General features: G+C 38.4%; 1 protein-coding gene across 3 annotated transcripts; it reads left to right on the forward strand.

Annotated features, from left to right (window-relative positions):
* Positions 1-2,698: 2,698 nt before the first annotated feature.
* On the forward strand, positions 2,699-21,649 carry sppl2 (signal peptide peptidase-like 2). Of its 3 annotated transcripts, none has more exons than XR_005992749.1 (15): positions 2,699-2,808; positions 5,793-5,909; positions 6,498-6,680; positions 6,819-6,908; positions 7,171-7,310; positions 10,640-10,782; positions 12,220-12,316; positions 13,275-13,391; positions 15,179-15,260; positions 15,366-15,440; positions 15,520-15,582; positions 15,721-15,820; positions 16,226-16,303; positions 17,073-17,348; positions 18,007-18,135. XR_005992749.1 is itself a non-coding variant. In XM_041802930.1 (15 exons), exons 1-15 carry the CDS (start codon positions 2,761-2,763, stop codon positions 18,199-18,201), a joined length of 1,689 nt encoding a protein of 562 aa, XP_041658864.1. In that variant the 5' UTR covers positions 2,699-2,760; the 3' UTR covers positions 18,202-21,649. The 3 variants fall into 3 exon arrangements, 2 of the variants coding, with proteins under 2 accessions (XP_041658864.1, XP_041658865.1); XM_041802930.1 differs by having other exon boundaries at positions 17,073-17,233; positions 18,007-21,649; XM_041802931.1 differs by lacking the exon at positions 16,226-16,303 and having other exon boundaries at positions 17,073-17,233; positions 18,007-21,649.
* The last annotated feature ends 987 nt before the right edge of the window (positions 21,650-22,636 follow it).

Below are 22,636 nucleotides of genomic sequence, written 5' to 3' on the forward strand. Positions count from 1 at the left end.
TACAAGCACAAGTCTACACAAACAGGTCTTATGCCTGTATTGTGTTTTATATCTCTGATTCTCAACAGGTGGATTGGGACATAAATTGGAGTCATTAGTAATGGGTCGCAGATGTTGTAGCTAATTCTCAATACAACAGATGCCACCAGCTGGTAAATGATGATTTTATGCTGCTAATTTTCAGGATTTTTTTTTTTTTTAATAATTTGGGACAAAATCATCAGTGTGTTCTGTGCAGGAAATGGCTGTCACATGAGAGTATGATACCACTGCCACACCACAGCATACGTTGAATAATTTCAAAGGCAAGAGCTGAAATGTTGTGTTTTGATATACCAAAATACTGTTTTTCGTGTGTGTATCCAATGAAAACAGCAGCACATGCCTTTGAATAAATTAAGAGCGGTTGAAAATGTTGAAACTTTGGTCAAAATGCCAGAAATTTGTCACTAAGGAAGTAGCGATGGCTCCTGAGTGAGTCTACACCAGTTGACAACTGTATTAGATTAAATATGGGTGCAATGACACATTATCACAAGGATACAGTGGATCAAGCCTCTTCCTGCTTGTGCAACTGAATATAAACGACCAAAGAGTGGAAGATCTTCTCTCTCTTCATTGTACAAACGCGAATAAGGACTTTTATTCTGAAGGCAAAGATCGACTCAGCTCCGGTGATGTGTCGCGTGCCGCAGGTAAATATTGGGCAGAAGGGGGACCATATGGAGTGACATCATGCCGAGTGAATCAAGCTGCTGCAGTACGTCAATGAAAAACAAGATCAAGCTTGCAACAGAGCAGAGTTAAGAGAGACTGACGACAGTCTGCTTGCACACCAAGAGTGAGGCAGTCACTCTGAAATAACTGTTATATAATAATAATTCTGATAAGACAACATTCATATTTTGATAACCTGTTTTGTATTTAAAGGTGATATCTTTGTTATGGACATGGACAGCACTAATGGTTAGCACTAAGGATAGTTCTCTCCATTTAAAGTCAAATTTCAAACTCCTGTCCAACAACGGAATGCATTATTTCCATTTTCTTTAATTTGTTTCTTGATCCCAGATGAATTGGGGGAATATCAAATGGTTATTTAGTTAGAAATTAATTAATGGGTAATATAAAGTGGGGAGGAAATACACCAATGAAATGAAAGTTGTGAGACTCTTCAAATAAACCAGTAAATGCTCCATTATTAGTACCTTGAAGTCGTTAAAAAAAAATTATATCTAAGTTAAAGTAGACATTTTGCCTATACATATCATTGCACAAATACAGTATCAAAAGTGACTGAACTCTATGCAATAGCCCCTCAGACTAGCTATACATCGTATCACAATGATACATCCTAAGCATCAAATGAGATGGGAATAATCTATAATGGTTAAGTTTCCATTTATTCTAGTAAAACAGCTGGTTTTCATACTTGTTTTGTCTGACAACAGTTCATCCAGCAAAATCATTCAGACAAGCAATTTAAAAAAAAAAGGTGTTATATGCTTAACCCTGACACTTCAACATTATTTATTAAAACAACAATTAAACTGACGTCAGGAGTACAATACATCCCTCTGAAATGAAGTGAAATCGAAGTTCAAATGAACAGCAAAAAGCTGCAGATTAGCAGACATACTGGAGGCTTTCCAGTAAACTGTAATTACAGCGAAAATACAGAGTAAGGGATAGAAAGCACAACTGCAGCCATGCCAGCCTAATTGGCAAGAAACTGACTGCAAGAGTCCAACAAGTCACGTGGTTCCACGAATGTGGGGAGTGAGGGTTTTTGATTTGATGAAAATTTAACTTGCTCTTTCTGAGATGGCAACACAACACTGGAGCAACTGCAAACAAGTAATACGCACATATCTGTGTAGTAGTGCGTCAAAAATGTGAATAAATTAAATGAAATGTAGAATTGAAAAAAAAAATGAAACAGAGAAAATATGTTTAAATACAAAAGAAACTGACATTAATTTATTCCTGCAATACCTCATGTTCTATCAGGTAATGAAGGTTTTTATCACAAAGTTGTATTTCACTCAAAACTGTACTGTCTGATACTTAATGGTATTGATGCTTTTGGTCTTACTGTGTGTGAACTCTTTCTTTAATGTCTTTTAAAATCAGATATGATCAACTTGAGATATTCTTCACAAATGTTTGATTACAAACATGAAGCTCTGGTGTTACTCTGGACATTTTTGTCCATATGGTGATTTTTTTTGTTTTTTTTGTGCATTTTGTGTGTGCTATTGCATATGACATGATTTTTTTCTTGATAAATTTTCACACAAAGGGTGAGTTATTTCTATACAATATATGAAGGGGGGGCTGGAGTAATTTCAATGTTTTTTAGAGTGGAAGGGAGCAAAATTTGAACGATACTGAAGGGTTAATTTACACTTAAGATGTACATGGAATTTGTCCATCTGTTCTGTAACTCATATTTCAGAGCTTCATCAAGAAAACTTTTATTGTGACTTTATTTCAATATACACTTTCAAAACAGATCAGAACTATCTTAGAAATACTTATCTAATGAAGTTAAAGCTAGGGACTGTAATTCTGTTTGACTGACTTTCACATGGACCAATTAACACAAATCTTTAGCTGCTCCTGATTGCGTCAGCCAATGAAACACCCCTAATGCGAAAATGGGCGTGACTTCGACAAACAGCTGGTGGGGGTTCGTGTGAGGGGCTCGAGCCGAGCGGTTGGTTGGTCGATGGGGGAAGCAACAACAAGCTAGGCATCATGAGGGTCCCTGAAACACTGATTTGGACCGCTTTCCTCATCCACAAGGTGAGAGAGACCAAGTGTATTTCTTCAGAAAATGCTCCTTCACGCGTTCACTTTGTATTGAGGCTCGTCACAGATACACAAACTGTGTTTTCTTACTGCCGTGTTCTGGATTATTAGCTTAAATGCTATGCCTGTTAGCTTGCGGAGATCACCGCGGGGCCCTAGAAACCCACACATCACTCACATTTTTGATGTAACATTATCTTAGCAGGATTACGGCTGATTCACCCCATCTTTGAATCCACTGCACGGTCCATGACACCTGTGTTTAGGTTTCGACAGGCAGACATTGGACCGTGAAATGTTAGCTAACAACTCACATAAGGGTCGATAAGTTAGTGTTAATGCGTCTGAATTTTGCAACCTTAGATTGAAATATGTCTCTGTTTATTGCAGTCCTTTAGTAAATATTGAAATCAGCTGTACTTTGACCCACTGGGTTAGAGTTTAGTTATGCAGCTGTGGTCTGTATTACAGTAGAATAATTCTGTTCATACACATAGAAAGAAGGTTTATAAACAGGTACATAAAGTACGGGAGTCAGTACTAAACCACTGGCCCTGTGCTGCTGCCTATATTGAAACCATTTATCCTCCTTTCTACTGTTCTTTGGTTTTCTTGTACCGATATAAAGGTGGTAAGGTTAGGTTGTATTACAACAATCAAAACTGTATTTTTTTATTCTTTATTTCTGATCGTAATACAACACACACAACACTTTAATGATGTCAGTAACTGTGTCAATCACAGCAACAAAAATAGAAGCCCAAAGCACCCAATAGTGAGCATTTCTTGTGATTAGGTACTAAAACTTGCACGCAAACTTCTGTGCACTGTCTAAATTGCACAAACACATCGGCAATATTTCAGTACTTTACCACTGTCAATATATTTCTGCAATTTATTCAGTGCTCTCATGGCTTCTTTTGGATAAAAAGTGACAGAAGATATGCAGTTTTTTGAAAATTTGGCACATTTTGATGCTTTATCTGATAGGAATTAGGGCTGGCCAATTAACCGAAATTTAGATTAAATGACAATATGGCTTGCTGCATTTTCAAATTGCAGAAGGAGCAATATTTCATTAATATGTGAGACAAAACATCAGTTAAAAACTTTTTAAGCACTAGAGATGATATGACCTGCACATCATGCAACCATTTAAGTGTCATTTATTTAGGATTGCATAGATAAAATCTGTTTTCCTTATGTTTGTAGATATTTTTCTTAATCAAAATGAGAATGACAAAATTTGATCATTCCCCTTAGTACAACAGTTCATATCAAAATGGTTCTGTGAGTCAAAATAATCAAAATCAGATATTTTTCAGAATTGCCCAGCCACAGTTTAATTTATCTAATATTGTGTTGGTTGTAATATAGGACAGCTTATTTCTTGTGTTGGTAAAAAAAAATACATAAGATGAGGAACTTAAAAAAAAATCACATCTTAAATCACAATAGCACTTATTATTTACAACCAATATTGTGGGTATAAAAATCTCTTTATATCAGTTGTAACTAGAAAAGCACTCAGAGAGCGCAGGCCTCCGCCATTAGCCCTATCTCCCAGTAGTGAAGAATCCTTTAAAAACATTCATGGATCCAGACGGTGATCCGGATCAGTCCCAAAATCTAATCAGTTCTTCCTTATGCCATTTCTGACATTTTCTGAAAATTTAATGAAAATCCGTCCGTGACTTTTTGAGTTATGTTGCAAACAAACGAACAAACAAACAAAAAACGAACAAACCTACCCGATCACATAACCTCCTTGGCGGAGGTAAATATTAGCTGTGCAAGCAAATACGTTGGTGGAATTTTAGGCTGGACCAATGTCATCTTATGCCATCTTAAGTCTTTTTCTTTTTTTATCATCCTTCCTTACACTTCACTTTTTTTTGGGGGGGGGGGCTGAAACTACATTTACATATCAGCGTTGTTATCAGAACTGTCTAAAATTCAGATATTGGATATTGGCAACAGATGTAATAATCATATTTTCTTGTGATGTATGATATTAAGGTTAAAACTTTTGTTTGTTTGTTTTTCAGGCTCTTTTACTGTCTGGGCTTTGTTGATATGGCTTTTCTATTGGATTCTTTTTGGTCTTAGTCTTTTGTTTTTGTTTTGTGTGTATTGATTCCTATTTTAAGTTCTTCACACCTGAGAATACTTTGTAAATGCTTGGCTTTGTAAGTGCTTTACAAATAAATTCATAATTTTTATTGTATCATAATGAAACAACAGATTGTATCATTTTAAAGCACATGGTGATTTTTTTTTTTTACCTTGTTTTCAGAATTTCTTCATGGATATTTTATAAAAGAAGGAAATCTGCAGTTGGGTGATCAAACATTGTTTACTTGCCACTGCCAATGTTAACTTAATATTTGACTGCTGGCATGTGCCGAAGTCATTCTCTCATACTGGTGTCAATTAAACATCATTGTCATTACTGAGGCTGTAGTTTGAGTTTTTTTTTTTTTTTTACTTGTTTACAGGCATTTCCTGTAGAGCAGCCAACTTTGTTTTGATAATTCTTCTACTGAAATCTTTTGAACAGCCACTCACCCCCTTTGTTTACAGGCAGTTTGGCCAACCCATTAATTTCCTTTAGGAGGTGACTCAAGTCTAAAATTTAAGCTTCATTATTAAAAATATGTGATGATTCTATGCCTGTTAAAAAATGCAACAGGATAAGAAAGTCTTCATTTTAAATAGGGGTCATTACTTTGACCAGAAGTGTCTGACTGTTTACAAGAGAATTTTGTATTTTACATGGTTCTGCAGAGCAGAAATAGGCCTACACTACAACTTCCTGATACTCTTGACTGTTGTGTTGAGATAGGACTTCAGATGAAACAGAAGTAAATTCTTTTATGCGGCTGAAATTCTTCCAAGTCTGTGGTCCAAAAATCAAAATCCTGAACATTTCTCAGACATGCAGAATTACTCAGACATTGTTGTTGTTGTGTTGGCAGGTGGTGGGAGAATACGGCATGGCCCATTTCAGTGACAAGGGTAAAAGCAAAGGCAAGGATTACTGCATTTTCTTCAACTCCCAGTGGGCACGTCTACCTCAGGACCTCAACAAGGCGGTAAGGAAATGAGAGATGTCGCCAAGGCTTTGTGTGCTGTAACTGTAATGATGATTACAAAAAAGAATGCTTAGAAAGTGCTTTACAGCCTCAGAAAACAGTGGGGATAACCACAGTTTGCACTTTGTTAGTAATCAATAAAATGTTGTCAGGAAGTGTTGTAAAGGATGCCGAAATCTGATCTCTGCTTTCAGTGCCTGGTAGGATTCCTATTTGCATACCTACTTTCAGATCCTGCTGTAAATGTCAAATACACTCTACAGGAATAAGATTGCATCAGTTGTATTGTTTACGTGTTTTTGAGTAATGGGTATAGAACAGTTTTATGCAGGAGTTTAGCACATGCATTTTAAACACAGCAACATTTTCAAATATCCACTATCAAAGACCAGACTGTTTAGACTTCAGTCTTTCTTTTAGTAACAAGTCTCAGCTCAATTTAAGTGATTCACAGAATACATGGGTAAAACTATGGCATATGACCTTTTTATAAATAGAATTTACATGTATTTTTTCATTAGCAATACAAGTGTTTGTCTAAGGTTAATTTTCAGGCATTAAAGATCCTGCTTCCCTTTGGTCTTGTAGTCACGTCTCCAGATCCATGACTTGACAACATCAGTCCTGTGTTCAGCCTCTGAGGTCCCAGAGGGAGGCTTCCCAAACCGCATCCCCATGGTGATGAGAGGCAACTGCACTTTCTACGAAAAAGTCCGACTGGCTCAGATTAATGGCGCCAAGGGCTTGCTCATTGTCAGCAAGGACAGACTGGTAACCCTGCCTATAACTTCTTACATCTTAACGCTCTCATTTATATTCACTTCATCTACATCAAGGTTGAACTGCTTTTGGCAGCTTAGTGAACAGAAATCCATGCTTACTTATATTTTTTTTGTTTCTGAAATATAGACACCACCAGCAGGAAACAAGACTCAGTATGAGGAGATTGACATTCCTGTGGCCCTGCTCAGTTACTCTGATATGCTGGACATAAGCAAGGTGAGAGGATAACTACTCACTGATCTAACAAGCTATCTGGCTGCCAGCAGGCTCCTGCTGCACCAGTTCTATTCCTCATGTTGGTAAAGCTCAATAAATGTGTGAAGACAAGCAGAAAAACAAAATGGATCTCTTCCAAATTTTAAATAATACATGTTTAATGATAATCTGCCAGGAGGAGCTTGTTGTCTGAGTTTTCTTAAGTAAAGAGTGAACAGCACTTTCAGTCCTGATCAAACTTATGCGTTTCTCACTCCTGCAGACCTTTGGGAAAGGAAGATTGGTCGCGATGTATGCGCCCAATGAGCCGGTGTTGGACTACAACATGGTGATTATCTTTTTGATGGCCGTAGGAACGGTTGCTGTGGGAGGTTACTGGGCTGGAAGCAGAGATCGCAAGAAGTAAGTGGGGACACTGAAGAGAGCGAGTGAACATGAAATCAAAGGTACCCACAGGTTTGAAAAAAAAAAAAAAAAAAAAACAGATTTAAGCCGAGGTCAGACTACAGGATTTTTTTTTTTGTTTTTTTACATGGTCACTGTGTCACACTAAGCCATAAACTTGTGCATTGACTTGACTGATTGGTTATCAATCAAGGTGACTGAAGTGATAACTTAGAAGGAATAACACCACTGACAGTTGTCTTTGGAATATTTAGGAATGAGGAAATTTCACGACTGGACTTGTTGCACAGGTGGCATCCTATCACAGTACCACGCTGGAATTCACTGAGCCCCTGAGAGCAACCCATTCTTTCACAAATGTTTATAGAAACAGTCTGCATGCCTAAGTGCTTGATTTTATACACCTGTGGCCATGGAAGTGATTGGAACACCTGATTTCAATTATTTGGATGGGTGAGTGAATACTTTTGGCAATATAGTGTATGCTCATCCAAGAATGCCATCTTTTGCTCTTCACAGTGGAGTGTATGACAAGGTACAAGTCACCTTCAACAAAACTAAGCAGCTTTCCTGCTCAAATTTATTGTTAGCTCCTCCCTTACAATAGGAACCTTGTAGGTTGGGTCAGCTGCCATGTGCAGTGCCTGTTGGGAGTTTAAATAAAGCGTAATTTATAGAAGACATTAGGGCTGTCAAAGTTAATGGGTTAATATCACGTTAACTGAAATTACTTTTAACACCGCTAATTTTTTTGTCGCATGATTAATGCATGCACGTTGTGTGTGACCCTCGACCCATCCTGTAGTTTGGCAGATCAGGAAGTGGCGCTGTGATGCAGTGCAAGCGAGCAGAAATGGATAAAGGACAGAGACTTTTGAATGGCAGGTTCAGCCTTGAGGTCATGCCAGATAAAACTGGTTATTTTCTCTTGCTGTCGACATGAGCTGAGTTACCAGGAGTTCGTAGAGTCTTAAATAGCCCGTACCATTCGCTTGCTGAGCACACCCCGAATGTAGAGAGCCGCCCCCTTAGCTATGCTGTACAACGGGGACGCTCAGACAACTCTGCAAGCAGGGATGGACTCGCTATCTGGCATACCGGGCATTTCCCGTTGGGCCGACTCACTTTAGGGCCAGCATGATTTATTCATGTATTTATGTCTGCTATGAACCGGCACTACAGCTGTCCCTTTATGTTGACTGTTGACTGGTCTGATCACGTCTCCTAAAGGTCTGTTTACCCCCTCTCCCATCCACACTCCGCTCCTGCTTGAAAGTGAAAGTATTCAGAAAAACTGACCATGCTCTTTATGTCCATGTTTAATGATGAGATCTGCTGTTCTGTGTGAAGCTGCTGAGAAAAATAAAGGAGTTAACTTCTAGAAGTCTGAAGTTAGACATTACATCGTGGTATTATTCAATAATCTTACATTAAGGTCAGTATCTCTATCTTGTTGTCCTTGTTGGTCTTGAGTATACCATGTTATGCTCTCAGCAGATTTTTGGAGCATTCAGTATCTTTGAGCTTAGACTAGAGAATTTTCTGGACATTATCTGTTGTTGTTTTGGGTTGCTGACATGAACAAACATTTGCATAAAGAAAGTATTTTTGTCCACTCATGTTGATAAGGGTATTTAAATCTTGAGAAATAGTCCAGTAAGGTACATTTAGAACAGACAAAAAAGTGTGATTAATTTGTGATTAATCTCGAGTTAACTATGAAATTTATGAGATTAATCATGATTAAAAATTTTAATCTATTGACAGCCCTAAAAGACACACTTTATTAATTCCTGAAGGGGAAATTCAGTTTTTACACTCTGTTCTTGAGCATGCTACACACAAATACAGTAGGCTGAAAATAGTGATGCACAATGTTATCGGCTTGATATTAGTATTGGTAGATAATAGCTTAGAAAGTTAAAATTGCATTGCCAGATATGGAACTTTCTATCATTAGATATTGGTGGTTTCATGGGGCACCACAATCTCAAAGAGGCCCACCATGAGCCCTGAATATTTTGAATGAAGCCCCAAATGGAAAATAACTGCAAGACTGTCTTCTTCCCCACTCCTCTCTCAGCTCCTCTTGACTCAGCCTCTCTTTGCACAAGAGACACTTTACAATAAAACGGCATGCGCATTTGTGTTGTTACCAGATAAAATGAGTTTGGAAAAAATATCAATATCAAATACCAACAAAAACTAAGTTTGTGCCTCCCTTGCTGAATACATAAACATGCACAAAAAGGATCCAAGACATGCACTCATGGAGAGACATCAGAGTGGGGGCTGTTGTGTTTCAAGGAATGCTGCCTGAGTGGTTGGGGGTCTGATGTCTTGCTCTTGGGCACATTGGCAGTGCTTAGGATATGAATTGGCACCTCTCCAGCTACCTGGCCGATTTCCAGACTTGCTCCAACCAGGGCTTGAACCAGCAACCATCTGGATTTATGTCCTTACTCTAAATCCAGTCCTTACTGACTGACTTCTGCTGTCCCCTTATAGAACAGAGAATACTACCTTTCCTTTTTTTTCATCTGCACTGTGACTACATGTACTTAAACTAATGACTAAACACAGTCATTAATTATCAATAATTGTTCTACTTATGGTGGTCAGTTTACCCATCTTTGTCTTTTCTACCACTCTTCTTTCACATTGAACAAAGAGTTTCCTTTTGACTTCACATACCATCCTTTTAGTGCTGACTGCTAAAATTAAATCAAAGTTAATTTATCCTGCAAGCCATCTCTGGGGAAAATTAGTCACTGTTTTCTTGGCAACAAACTTCAAGCTCAGTCTTTTTCTCACAAAGGAATTCATATCGGTTTCTTCTCACCAAACCGAGAAGGCTGTATTTTTTCGGCTGCAACTCCACTAAAGGGCATTGTTGTTTATTTTGAGGCTGCATGAGTGACTCACTGGTTTAAGCCAATCCGTCCGAGTCTATCCTTCCTGATGGAGTTGCCAAGGTGACTGAGGGCACAGTCATGTGGGGTGTCTGACGCACATGGCTCTGAGGAAAATGACTGTTTGGAAAATTAGTGTGTGTGTGTTTTGAACTCAGGAAGGAAATGACTGCCAAGCAGCCAAATGATGGTAAATATTGAAAGAAGATGGTCAGATGTTCATGCATGCTGATTTAGCAGATCAACAACCATTAGTGACTACTGTTTAAAATGTAATACAAAATCAACAGGATTATTTTACTTAATAAGCATTTACAACAAGATTAAAGTGCAGTTATCTTAAGTGATGAGTGTAAGAAATGTTTGATTTTTCCCCTTTGTGTCAGCATACATATCTGAATCTTCGTTTTGCAGACGCTACATGAAGCACAAGCGGGACGATGGTGCAGAGAAGCAGGACGAGGAGACCGTAGATGTCACACCAATAATGATCTGTGTGTTTGTGGTCATGTGCTGCAGCATGCTGGTGCTACTCTACTTTTTCTACGATCGCCTTGGTATGAAACATACAGACATGCACACTGATCTATACACTATTACAATAACACTTCAAAAGCTGTACTTGCTTTAAGACACACAGGAAATGAAAGCACTTTGTTCTGATCCACTTAAAAGTGAATCTTGGATAAATTTTGGGTTCAGTCGTGACTGCTCAGTATATATTGCTGGTAGTAAGCCTCGTACAGTCATTCACCCCTTTCTTGCTGTGGTCTTGCACGACTCAGTGAGGCATTCGTCTGGGATACAGCAGGTTGTGTAAACTTAACCAGCAATGTTTTTCTCCTATGACAAAGGCCTCTTAAGCCACATCAGATTTAAAACAAGCAAAAACACAAGTGTAGTACTCACAAGACTTCCATTCACCTCTTCCATTTTAACTTGGTGAACAAAGCAACTGTATTAATACAACTTGAAGTATTTTCAAGGTCCGCATTGTCCAAGGACATCTGATCAAACTGGTGACAAAGTGAGATTTTACTTCCTCCATTTTATTCCACTGTTAAAGGCAACCCTGCATAATAAGACACTGACCATAGAAGTGTCTTTTATATTTATGTCGTACAAAGAAATGCACTAGATTTCTAAGAATTAAAGAAATCAGATTCACATGTTGGCTGCCATTTGTGCAATGCACTTTGTATCCATCCATCCATCCATCCATCCTTCCATTAATCTCTTCATCCATCCTGAGATATTTGAACTCCTTCACTTTTAGGCAGAGACTCACTCCCCACCCAGAGAAATAATCCACAAAGAACCATGGCCTTGGACATGGAGGTGCTGGCTGCTCTCTTGATAGTTATGTGAAAAGGCTATAATGGCCTTCTACATCTTTATGTACATACCTTAATCTACATTCCTCTTTATTGTCCTCTAAACTTAAACTTCTCTTAGGTTAAAACAGAACAGCATTAAAGGATAACACTCCACAGGAAGAAGAACAAATCAGCCATCTGACATCACTATCAAGAGTGCACTGCACAACAACAGCAGCCCGCATCTGAATTGATTTCTTTGTCAAAATTTAGAAATCTAGTGTGTTGCTTTGTAAAGTCAGTGTGTATTAAAATGTGTGATTTCTTTAACGCAGAACTCTTCAGAGTAAAAAGATGCTGCTTTTGTCCAGCATAATGAGGTTGTTGTTGCTGGTCTAAATGTGTGTGAACCTGCTTTATATAACGACTGGACATGCTGTAAAGTAAACTTGGAGGCTTGGGTAAGAAAGCAAGCGGATGACGATTGACTGCTTATTGTTCCTGATAAGCTGTAATTCAGTTACTGACCACACGGTGATGAAACTGAAACATTTATTCAAATGTTTAAGGACCCACTTTTGTCGAAGACAAAGTCCTTAAAAGTATTGTTGTTCAGTTGCAATTGAGTGGATTTAATGCGATAATATACATCAATCTGGTTCTTCTTCCACTGTTTAGCCATTTGGGTCATAGCCATCTTTTGTGTGGCCTCTTCTGTTGGCCTCCACAGCTGCCTGTGGCCTTTTGTGAGGAGACTCCCTTTCTGCAAATGCAGGTGAGATACGTCAACATGGTTTTGTAGTGCTAGCTGTGCAAACATCGACTGTTAATGTAATAATTTGTTTTTAAATTCACCTTTTCAAGCAGTCCTAGGGTGGTATCCAAGAACCTTCTATAAAATGTCACCCTTCATTGTGGAAGAAAAAAACAAGATGAACCCAGACTAATTTGAAAAAATGTTATTAAGAGATTGCATGGATAAGAGAGAAAGAAGAAATGGCCTGCTGCTTAAAACTCCTACTGGAGTTTTATTTAATAGAAAGTCTGGTTTCAAGAGTTTTCATTGAGGATTTAAAATTATTCAGAGACACCAAGTTTTGCACTTTAAAGTCAGCCTGCAGACAGTTCCAAGTCAATGGTGCAGAAAACCTAAAAGCCTTCTTTCCTAACTCATTTTGGACTTTGGGAACAACAAATTGCATAATGCCAGACAAGCAGACTCACCTCGAATGATTTTTTTGTCATTCAAAAGGCAGAAAGATGTATTTTTTAAAAAATTTTTTGTTTAAAAACAAAGAATAGAAAATCAGTACAAAAATGAGACAAATCAAGTTTTTAAAGCAAGAATTAACACCAATAAATGTATTAAATATGCTAAATAAATGATTAAAAATTGGCTAAAATAATGATAGCTTTTGAAAGTGCCCTACCTCAGAGGCCTGCTCTACTTTAACCTATCCAGAACCAAAATCATTTTAAGCACTATCCCTGTTACTCCGACCTCTGGACATGGGTTCAATACAGTTTTGCTCATTTTAAAGTCCAAAGTATACAGAAGCATTCTTCTAAGTTATTTGTGAATCTTACAGTAACAACTAATGCACTGACAGATAAAGATAGGGCCTTAAGGTATAATTGCAGAGGTATCATTTTAATAGGTCAGTGTTAAACCTGAAATTATAGCCCTAATGCTGCTGATGTTAGATGTCTTTGTCTGGATCTTATTACCACAGGGTTCCAGAGAACAACTTGCCGTACTTGCACAAACGGCCGCAGATCCGCATGTTGTTGCTGTCGGCCATCTGCATCGGTGTCAGCATCACCTGGATGGTGTTTCGCAATGAAGACCAGTAAGTGGAAAGAGAAATTCTGTCACAGTCAGTCATGCTTGTACAGAGAAAATCTGACAGTTTCTGTGTTTTGTTCACATATTACAATAATGTTTTATAACTGTAAGGTTCACCAGATAAGCTGGCAGTACAGTAGAGGATTTTAAAAACATGAGAGACCTCTGGATGCACACACTAGCAAAAATAAAGAAAGAATGCAGATGTAGTCCTGGCAGAAGACGGAACAGTTCTGTTTATGATTCTAAGATGTAAAAATATGTAACATTTGAGGATGCCTTAGGTCTCCTCACTGTCATAAATTATTGTAGCTATTTAGAGGTACCCTGACCTATCTTCAGTATCAAATATCTTAATATTTATGTACAATAATTTTTATGAATCCAGATCAGGAAGGCTCTGACTTAATGGGAAGTAGTAAAATATTTGTAATGACACATTACACACTTGACAAACTTACTTGTACAGATAATTGGTCGTGACAAGCCTCAAATCGAGTCAGTCACCCTTTGCCAAACATCAGTATGATGCAACACAATTTGAGACCTGAAAAAACTTCTTGGCCCACCAAAACCCTTGTACAACCATAACGTGAGAATCAAATATCACTTTTATTTATCGTATTTTTGTTTCATCAACAGGGAATTATTTCCTTTTAGAAACACTTGGAAAGTGTGATGGAGTCAAAACGGAAATTAATGAGCCACTGCCATTTATTTTTGTTTTAATCAGGCATCTGCAAAGTCACTTAAATTTTTTGTTTTTAAATTTTCTCTGTGGCTCAGCAAACTCTTTCCAAGTAGCATTAATGTCTCTGAAGACGCTGATAAATTCTTAAAACTGGAAAGCAAACAGCATAGTAAAATGTTTAATGAAGTGTCACCAGTCAGTTAAACCATGATTCTGGTTGTTTTCATCAGACAAAATAAATGATTAAAAAGGTGACGTGAGTTAAAACTTCTTTCTATTTTTGTTATTTATGAGTGTTCAAGGAATAACGTATAATCAAGTATTTTCTGATCATTTAAAATGTGATTTCGTTTTATTTCTTATATCTGTGATTTTCGGTTATTTAAATGAGCTCTTGCAGCCTACCTACAGTACTTCTAGGCCTTGGCCCACACTTTGGTAAGCACTGGTCTCAAACTTTATTTTTAGAAAAAAAATCATTAAGTAAGTTAAAATAAGTTTGATACCTAGGGAAATATGTCTAGAATAGCCTGGTGTCTGTCAGGGTTTTTTTATTTTCAGTCTTGCTGATTTTTCAGACTGAACCAGCACAATGATAAATCTAACAGACTGTAACATATTTCCTCATTGACTGCCTCTAATGGCACATTTACCACATGTGTCTTGTGTCTTATTGGGTGATTCATAGCAGACTTTCAGCACATATGAAACAAGAAGAGAGGTCATACTTGGGACTTCAAGTTAAACCTTCAACCAGACTGACTTTAATTAGACCTTACCGGCTCTAAATTGTTGTCTTTAACAGTGTGATTCTGCTTCAGTTGGCCAGGTAAATTCAAGACATGTCACTAATAATTCAAAGGATCATAACAATGGTTAATGATTTAACATAATTAAAAAGATTACTGCTCTAGTTGGAAAAGACATTTTCTAAACATGATTTCTAAACACAAAGTTTTTTTTGTTGTGTTCTGTGTTGTAAGCACTTGTTGTGTGAGGTGATGTAATAGAGAATTTCTGTCAGTATGTGCTGGTGTATAGTAGCTACATAATATGATGATGGTGCAGGTTGACTCACAGTCTGGTTATGTGTCCTCCAGGTGGGCGTGGGTGTTACAGGACGCCCTGGGCATCGCCTTCTGTCTCTACATGCTCAAAACAGTCAGACTCCCCACATTTAAGGTGGTTATTTACATGAAAATAACACTTTGGATAATGTTTGTTTTGATGAAAAGTTGCATTAATTCACAAACACATCTGATGTATTCTTCTGTCTCTGCTTTTCAGGCTTGCACCTTATTACTCTCGGTGCTTTTTGTGTATGATGTTTTCTTCGTATTTATTACACCTTTCTTTACAAAGGTACGCCCTTTCTGCTCAAACATGATGCTTACTCTCTGTTACTTTGTGTTATATTAAACCTATGATCATTCCTCTGTAGAGTGGTGAAAGTATAATGGTGGAGGTAGCGGCTGGCCCCTCTGACTCCTCCACGCATGAAAAGGTAAGTTTGTTTTCAAATTCCACTTCCACATGGGTGAGGGTGGAGTTTAGTCCAACTACGGAAACTCCTACTTCTAATGCTGCTCTAAGCCCGGAGGAAAAGATGTTGACAGTAACACTAATGTTTTTGTTTCTCCAGCTCCCCATGGTGCTCAAAGTGCCACGGTTAAACTCCTCTCCTCTGGCCCTGTGTGACCGGCCTTTCTCCCTGCTGGGCTTCGGTGATATCTTAGTACCAGGTAATTAACTGTGTCATTACATCATAAGGAAATTAAGCTGCTTAAAGCTCACAACAGGCATTTTTTTAGCCAACACAGTCACCCCATTAAGACTTTTACAGGAGTGGATAACATTGAAATTAAGCTCAGTTATGTAAACAAATAAGCCAGACAGCCACATGGTTTATGGCTGCTTTTCATGCTTTTTGATCATCTATTACAGGATTTAGTGCTGTAAAAAACTAAAAACCAGACCATTATATCTTTTTCTAAAATGCTTTTGACACATTTAATTAAGTTAAGCTTGTCTGAGGCTTCAGAAATTCAGAATAAGATTCACTTTGGTTCCTTTGAACAGCTTAATGTTATTGAGTGAAGCAGTATTTTTTAGATCAATTTGATTATCTGCTTTATCTTTTTTGTCAGGTCTGCTGGTTGCGTACTGCCACAGGTTTGACATTTTAACACAATCCTCCAGGATCTACTTTGTGGCCTGTACAATCGGTACGTATACGGCAGTGGGGTTGGGAGGAATAGATGCGCTGAAATGGTGATTCAGAGTAATGTTAGGCCCTGTGTAGACAGGATGAACATTACAGGGGAGGGTGGAGGGGGAAATATAAGTTGTTGTCTGGAAGAAAGATGGACATTTTGCTGGTGTGGAGCAAAAAAAAAACCAGATCCAAACAACATATAAAGAACATTTACAGTCTTCCTGTCTAGATGACTTTTAGCGCCATAAAAAGTATTTGCCCCCCTTTGTGATACCTGATTTTTTTTTGCATATTTATCACACTTAAATATTTCAGATCATCAAACCAATTTTAATATCTCACAAAGACAACCCAAGTAAATACAAAATGTTGTTTCTAAATGATGATTTTATTTATTAAGGGGGAAAAAAATCCAAACCTACCTCTGGCCCTATGTGGAAAAGTAAAAAGTAAACCACCCTCAGAACAAGCAGATCTTCCTGCAAAGGTCTACTTAAAACCACATGTATGTAGATCTAACTGGGATTTAAAATACAAAGGCATCAGAATTCGCTGAAAATCTAGATGCAATTAGAGGTGAAATTAGGGCTGAGATAGGGTACAAAAATGACCCAAACACAAATAAATTAGTCAAGTTCAGAGGATGTTAAAAGAACTTCACTATCCTGAGAGAAATAACTCTTAGGGCTCTACAGCAGAATTTTCTATCATTAGGGTGTTGTTTGGTCGAAACTCGTACATATGCTGACCTTCCTTGTGCTATCTCTGTGTCCTGACAGCGTATGGCATTGGCCTACTGATCACCTTCGTGGCCCTGGCCGTGATGCAGATGGGTCAGCCGGCCCTGCTCTACCTGGTGCCTTGCACTCTGCTCACCAGCCTCACTGTAGCCCTGTGGCGCAGGGAGTTGTCCCAGTTCTGGACTGGAAGTGGATTTGTGGTGAATACCAGTTTGATATGATCGCCTACTGCCGAAGAAAGAAAAAGACTTAAAAAAAAAAAAAAACAGAAACACACCTAGTTAAATATCATGCAGAGTAAAGTAGAATTTTAAGTTGAGTAACCCCTTTAAATAATTCCATCCATTACCAACCGCCTCTTTCTGTTTTACTGTCCCCTGCCTCCCCTCCCATCGCTGCCTCTTGGCCTTTTATTTTACTGTGGGTGTGCGCTAGTCTGCTGCTGAGGGCTCAGCTGTCTGTGAATGTCACTGCAGGTATTCTATCTGGGCTTTGCTACTTCATACACTACCATTTAAACACCTTTATTGTACTTAAGGTTCCTTTTTTGTTGTTTCCCTGCAGAGTAGATGCTTTGATTCTTTAGTGGTTAATCTTTGAAGCTATCTGGGGGTGCCAATAGTGATGTAGATCAGTTTGTGTCACCTTCTAAATAATTTAGGTTAGCATGTGTTGTGATTTAGTGGGACTAACCTCTGTGGGAATTCTTTGATATGCTTCCCTGTTCTTTAACTTTGTATGTACAGGAATACCTCTGACAACATAGAGCATAAAGGCTCCTTTAATTGTGATAATGGGGGGATGTAATAAAAAACAAAAAGGTTAACTTGTTTTTAAATCAGCTTGTGGACAGAGGAATGACTGTATATTCTTTGTTTTGTCTGCAGCTCTTTAGTTTTCTGTGGTTGTTACATTTTTTCTGCAATCAAACAATTCAGCAGTCTTATATCAACCCTTCTTTTGTCCCCTGCAGCCTGCCATAGTTCTCGCACCCATCAACTGTACACAAACTGCAGCACCGCAGACAGAGGGACCCTCGACAAAACCAGAGCCACAACCCGAAGAAGATGCCAATCAGAGCGAAGACTCACCCCTGCCCCCACCTCAGGAAACCCCAACAGCTGAGAAGAACGAGGAGGAAGACAAATTGGACAGAAAGGACAACTAGTACAGCATTCAATACTTTCATTTCATGTTTTATTTGTTGTCTAGATTTTTTATCTACATCGTGTCTCCGTCAGTGGACATTTTTTCCTCAGTACGGACTTTTATTTGCACTTGGTGCGAAGGGAAGAGCAGCAGAGAGGTCTGTTTCCTGAACTGCGGGCTCGGCGGGGCACTGGGACCGGACCGGGGTCGAGGCATTAAACTGACAGACACAAGTACCAAACCTGAACCACGGCCCTGACAACTTCTAGTCCTGAACATCAAAAGGGAAACTGAAGGCCAAATCTGGAAGTACACAATCTGTCTGCAAAAAACCTGCAATGACTCTAAGTTGAGGCTGAATAGCCCTGAAGGCTCTGTCACAGCAGCATTCAAACAGCATTATTTATTCATTCAGTAAAACTACTAATAGAAGCAGACTTTTTAAAAACCAAATTAGGCGCCTTTTTTTTACTTGGCGCTATCATAACTTGTCAACAGTGTTGCTTATTTCACCTTGATTTTACCTCCTCTGATGCTCCACAAAGAACGAAGTTATAGAGCTGCAATGAGCTACAGAACCTGCAGTTATTTTGACAGTTTAGTCACATTTTTAGATGTTTTTTAAAGCAAAGAATGCCAAAGATTGGCTGAGTGTACTTCCCCAAGGAAAGCTTTCCTGCTCATAAAGAACAAAATTAACTGAATTGAATTTTGAACTGTAAAACAAAAAATACACATCTGCATGGGTATTTCCTCTTTTTCTGAAAATTAAGATGAAATTAAAGCAATGTTATCAGTAATGAAAGTAATAAATAGTTGCAGCTCTGCAGTTTAGAGACAGGTTTCAGTGGTACAAACAAATGTTGAATGGACTGTTTGAGCTTTAATACTTCTGGGATATTTTTTTACTAATTTTGAGAACAACATGCCAGTTAGAGATCAATGCTAAGAAACCAGCAGTTTTTTTGTGGATATCTACTACAGTCCACACAACAGCTCGACAAGTTATCCCTATGTAACCTAAATTATGGACGTGTTTTGTTTTTCTCATAGCCACACTCCTAGTGTTACAGAGCCTCAAAGGTCTCAGTATGCCTAAAGAAATGTTTTTAAAGCTACTATAAGAGGTTTTATTTGGTTATGAAACATGCTGAAATTGAAACTTATCTCTTTATGGCCTACAAGAGCAACAGAGACTATCAGCCACGAGAATTATTGTTTCAAAAGTAATTTTTAAAGCTTATAAACACTGCTGCTGTGGGGTAGGTGTCAGACGAAGCTACAACCTGCTGCAACAGCATTATTTTTGTTTATTTTCCAAGGCAGAGATTCCTCATGATTGATGTATTTGACTGATGAAGGAAAGCAAGGCAGTATTTTTGTTTAGAAGTACCTCTCACTCAGGTAGAGGACAAAAGCAAGTAAAAGATAAGACATGGCTCCAAAGGGGTTGCTGAAACAACACAAACCGAAAATTCCTCACAGAAGCTTTAAAAGGAACCCAACATTATCAGATAATTTCACCTTATTGGATAGATACATGTGTTTCTTCTGTGTTTATTGAACAAAAAAAAACTCATTAGATACCTACATTTTGCTCTTATAAACTCACCAGGAGGCTGTCATGTTTTGGTCCACTCCTCTGCCTGTACTTTTCAATGCAGTAGCCGGCCAATAACCACTCATAGTTTGCAGGTGAAATAGGTGAGACCTCAGTTCTTAAAACTCTCTGTGCGTTGGCCATGCATATCATTGGCATGAGATGCATTGATTACATGGGCAGTCCAACAGCTTAAAGTTGTTAACATGCAAGAGAACCGAAAATCTATCCATGTCACAGACAAGATGCATGTCTTGTATTCAGCTGAAACAGCTGTGAAACAGCCAAAACTGCATAGACATAGTATGGGCTGAGGAGCTCTGTGGCCAGATGACATCACACTACCAATGCAGACCAAAACATGGTGGCCTCCTGGTGAGTTTATAAGTTCAACTTTGCTCAAAATGCAGGTATCTAATGATTTTTTTGTTCAATAAACACAGAAGAGGTTCAGTGATCTCTCCAAAAAGATGGTTATCCCCCTTCCTCAGTCCCCTGCTGGCCTGGCCTTGGTGCCCAACAGGAAGAGATGTGGTTTCAGAGTCTACAACACAGAGAACACTGGCATGACTGCAATTTTACTTACTTGGTAGCTGATTAGTTAGATCAGTTTTTGTAAGTTACAGCCCTCCAACACTCCAGGTGGTGTTTGTGCTGCACAGCCTTGTCCATGTCTGTGCTTGTGCACATATGAGGAACTGAAACATGCCAAAGCCCATCTCTTCCATCTGTGCCAGGGTCTAGGAAGCGTACCATGCTTAGGCAAGGCACTGAGCAGTCACACTAGTAAGACAAACTGGACTCTGAGGGTCAAGCATGCTTTGCAGGTGATACAGATCACTTAGTGTGTATTGTCAGACACCTGCCGTGTCCAAAGGCAAATAGCTGTCCACATCAAGTACGCATGAAAGTGAAGCACAGAGCCTGCTTTTGTAGACTAGGATGAACTATACGTAAAAAGGTTCAAAGGCAGCTGGAAGGTCTTCCTGTTCAGCATACTGAGACCTTTACTCTGAAAAGCACAGAACAGAAGCCATTTCAGCTCTTTATTTCTCTTGCAAAGAGTCTCACCCTTTAAAATGCGGTGCTATCGTGGTTGTTGACTGAGCCAAAGCTCTATTTTTATGTCTTATGTTTCTTTTGCTGTATTTTCTTTTGCATGCTATGATTTACATTAATACCTCTTATATAAAACCAGTGTATAACTCTACAGTTCAGATTTTGTATTTATTGTTGGTGGTGCGACAGTTAAAACTTGGCCACTGAAGATCTGAACCCCCAGCCGTTACTCGTTTTGTCTTAAGAATTTGTTTTGGCCTTAAATACATTGAATCAGGGCTGCAGCCGAATGTGTCAAAGTTGCTTTATGATAAACAGGAGTACTGCACCCTGAATGCTGATGTGCTGCAGTTTAACGTGTGAGCTGAGAAGAGAATAATGGGTTATGATGTCTTTAGGTTAGTTAGTTTGAAGCATTTGCACAATTTTTTGGAATTTATGAGCTGACAGAATGTGTTGGTTCATGTCTATATACGTTTATGTATAAATCTTTTCTTTAAAATGGTTTTAAAGAAAAAGGAAACACCATATAATTATATCCATCCTGGTTTCTCTGACCCAAGGGTGTTATTCTCATGTGTAAGCAGCCTTTTGACCAAGATCTTGCCTTCGTGTAGACATATAAGGTCAAAACGTAAAAACAATTTGATCGACTGAGAAGCGTTTAGTGGTCTGAATGTGTGCCCTCGCTGATTCAATAACAGTGTTGTCCAGGAGATTATCCATTCACCAGTATAGTTTGTCGTCACCAAGTGGTTTTTAATGCCTCTATGGAGGAATATATGGAATAAATAAACATTGTATCTCATATCTGATGTGTGATTAATATATTTCAAAGGCTGTTTTCATATCTTTGTGTCTGTGTTCAAACGTGTTGATGCCAAATCTAATTCAGCCGCCTGCAGTGGTGTTTCAGTTTGAATGTGCCTTTTCATCGTGCCCCTCCAGCTGTGAAGAGGTCGGCTGCTGTTCAGGCTCTACAAATGAACAGCAGTCTGACAAAGAGCTGCTTTGTGACTGCAGCTCAGTCACTCAATGTAAAGGCCTCTTCATACTGAGTCACTATCTGGTACACTGCATGCTTTTCTGTTTACTGGCAGGGACAGGCTGCAGTAGAGCAATATGTACGTATAGATATATTCTCAAACCAGATGTAGGGTAAGGCAATATTGTTTGAGTTGATAAAATTTAGGTGAGATGCCTAATGCTTAGTGAAAAGTTAGTTTACAGTAAGAACCACTAACTGAAAAGCTTCATTTACTCTTGCACCAAACTCACACACTGCATGTGTGAACACAGACAGTGGAGTTGAGCTGATATGAGAGACTGTACACAGAAATTTTCCTATTACTTCCCCCTCCCCCACTCCTCCAGTGATTGACTCAAGCCCTTGTCACGTATACAACTCTGACACTTTCAGGGAAATTTCAGGGTAATGTATCCTGGAAACTCTTGACTTTTTGTGTTTAGGTCATTAAATCAAGCATTATTATTGAGTATAAAAAAAGTGTTGATTCAGGCATAATTTGGAACAATATGTATTTTTACTTCGGTAAAATTATAGGTCATTTTTTAAAATTATTAATCAAGAGTATCTGAATATTTGTAACAATTTTGGCCCACTGGCAGTGAGTCTAAAACCAGTGTGGCCCTATTGATTACTTAAGTAGCCATCCCTGTATTAGATATTGTTAAATTATTTAATTTTAAAAGCATGTGTTATATTTAAGATACAAGGCTCTGAAATTAAATGATTTCATCTGAATACACCATAAAATCACTTGTAGTTTATAGT

This window comes from Cheilinus undulatus, linkage group 13 (genome assembly GCF_018320785.1).
Source record: "Cheilinus undulatus linkage group 13, ASM1832078v1, whole genome shotgun sequence".
Classification (NCBI taxonomy): Eukaryota; Metazoa; Chordata; class Actinopteri; order Labriformes; family Labridae; genus Cheilinus; species Cheilinus undulatus.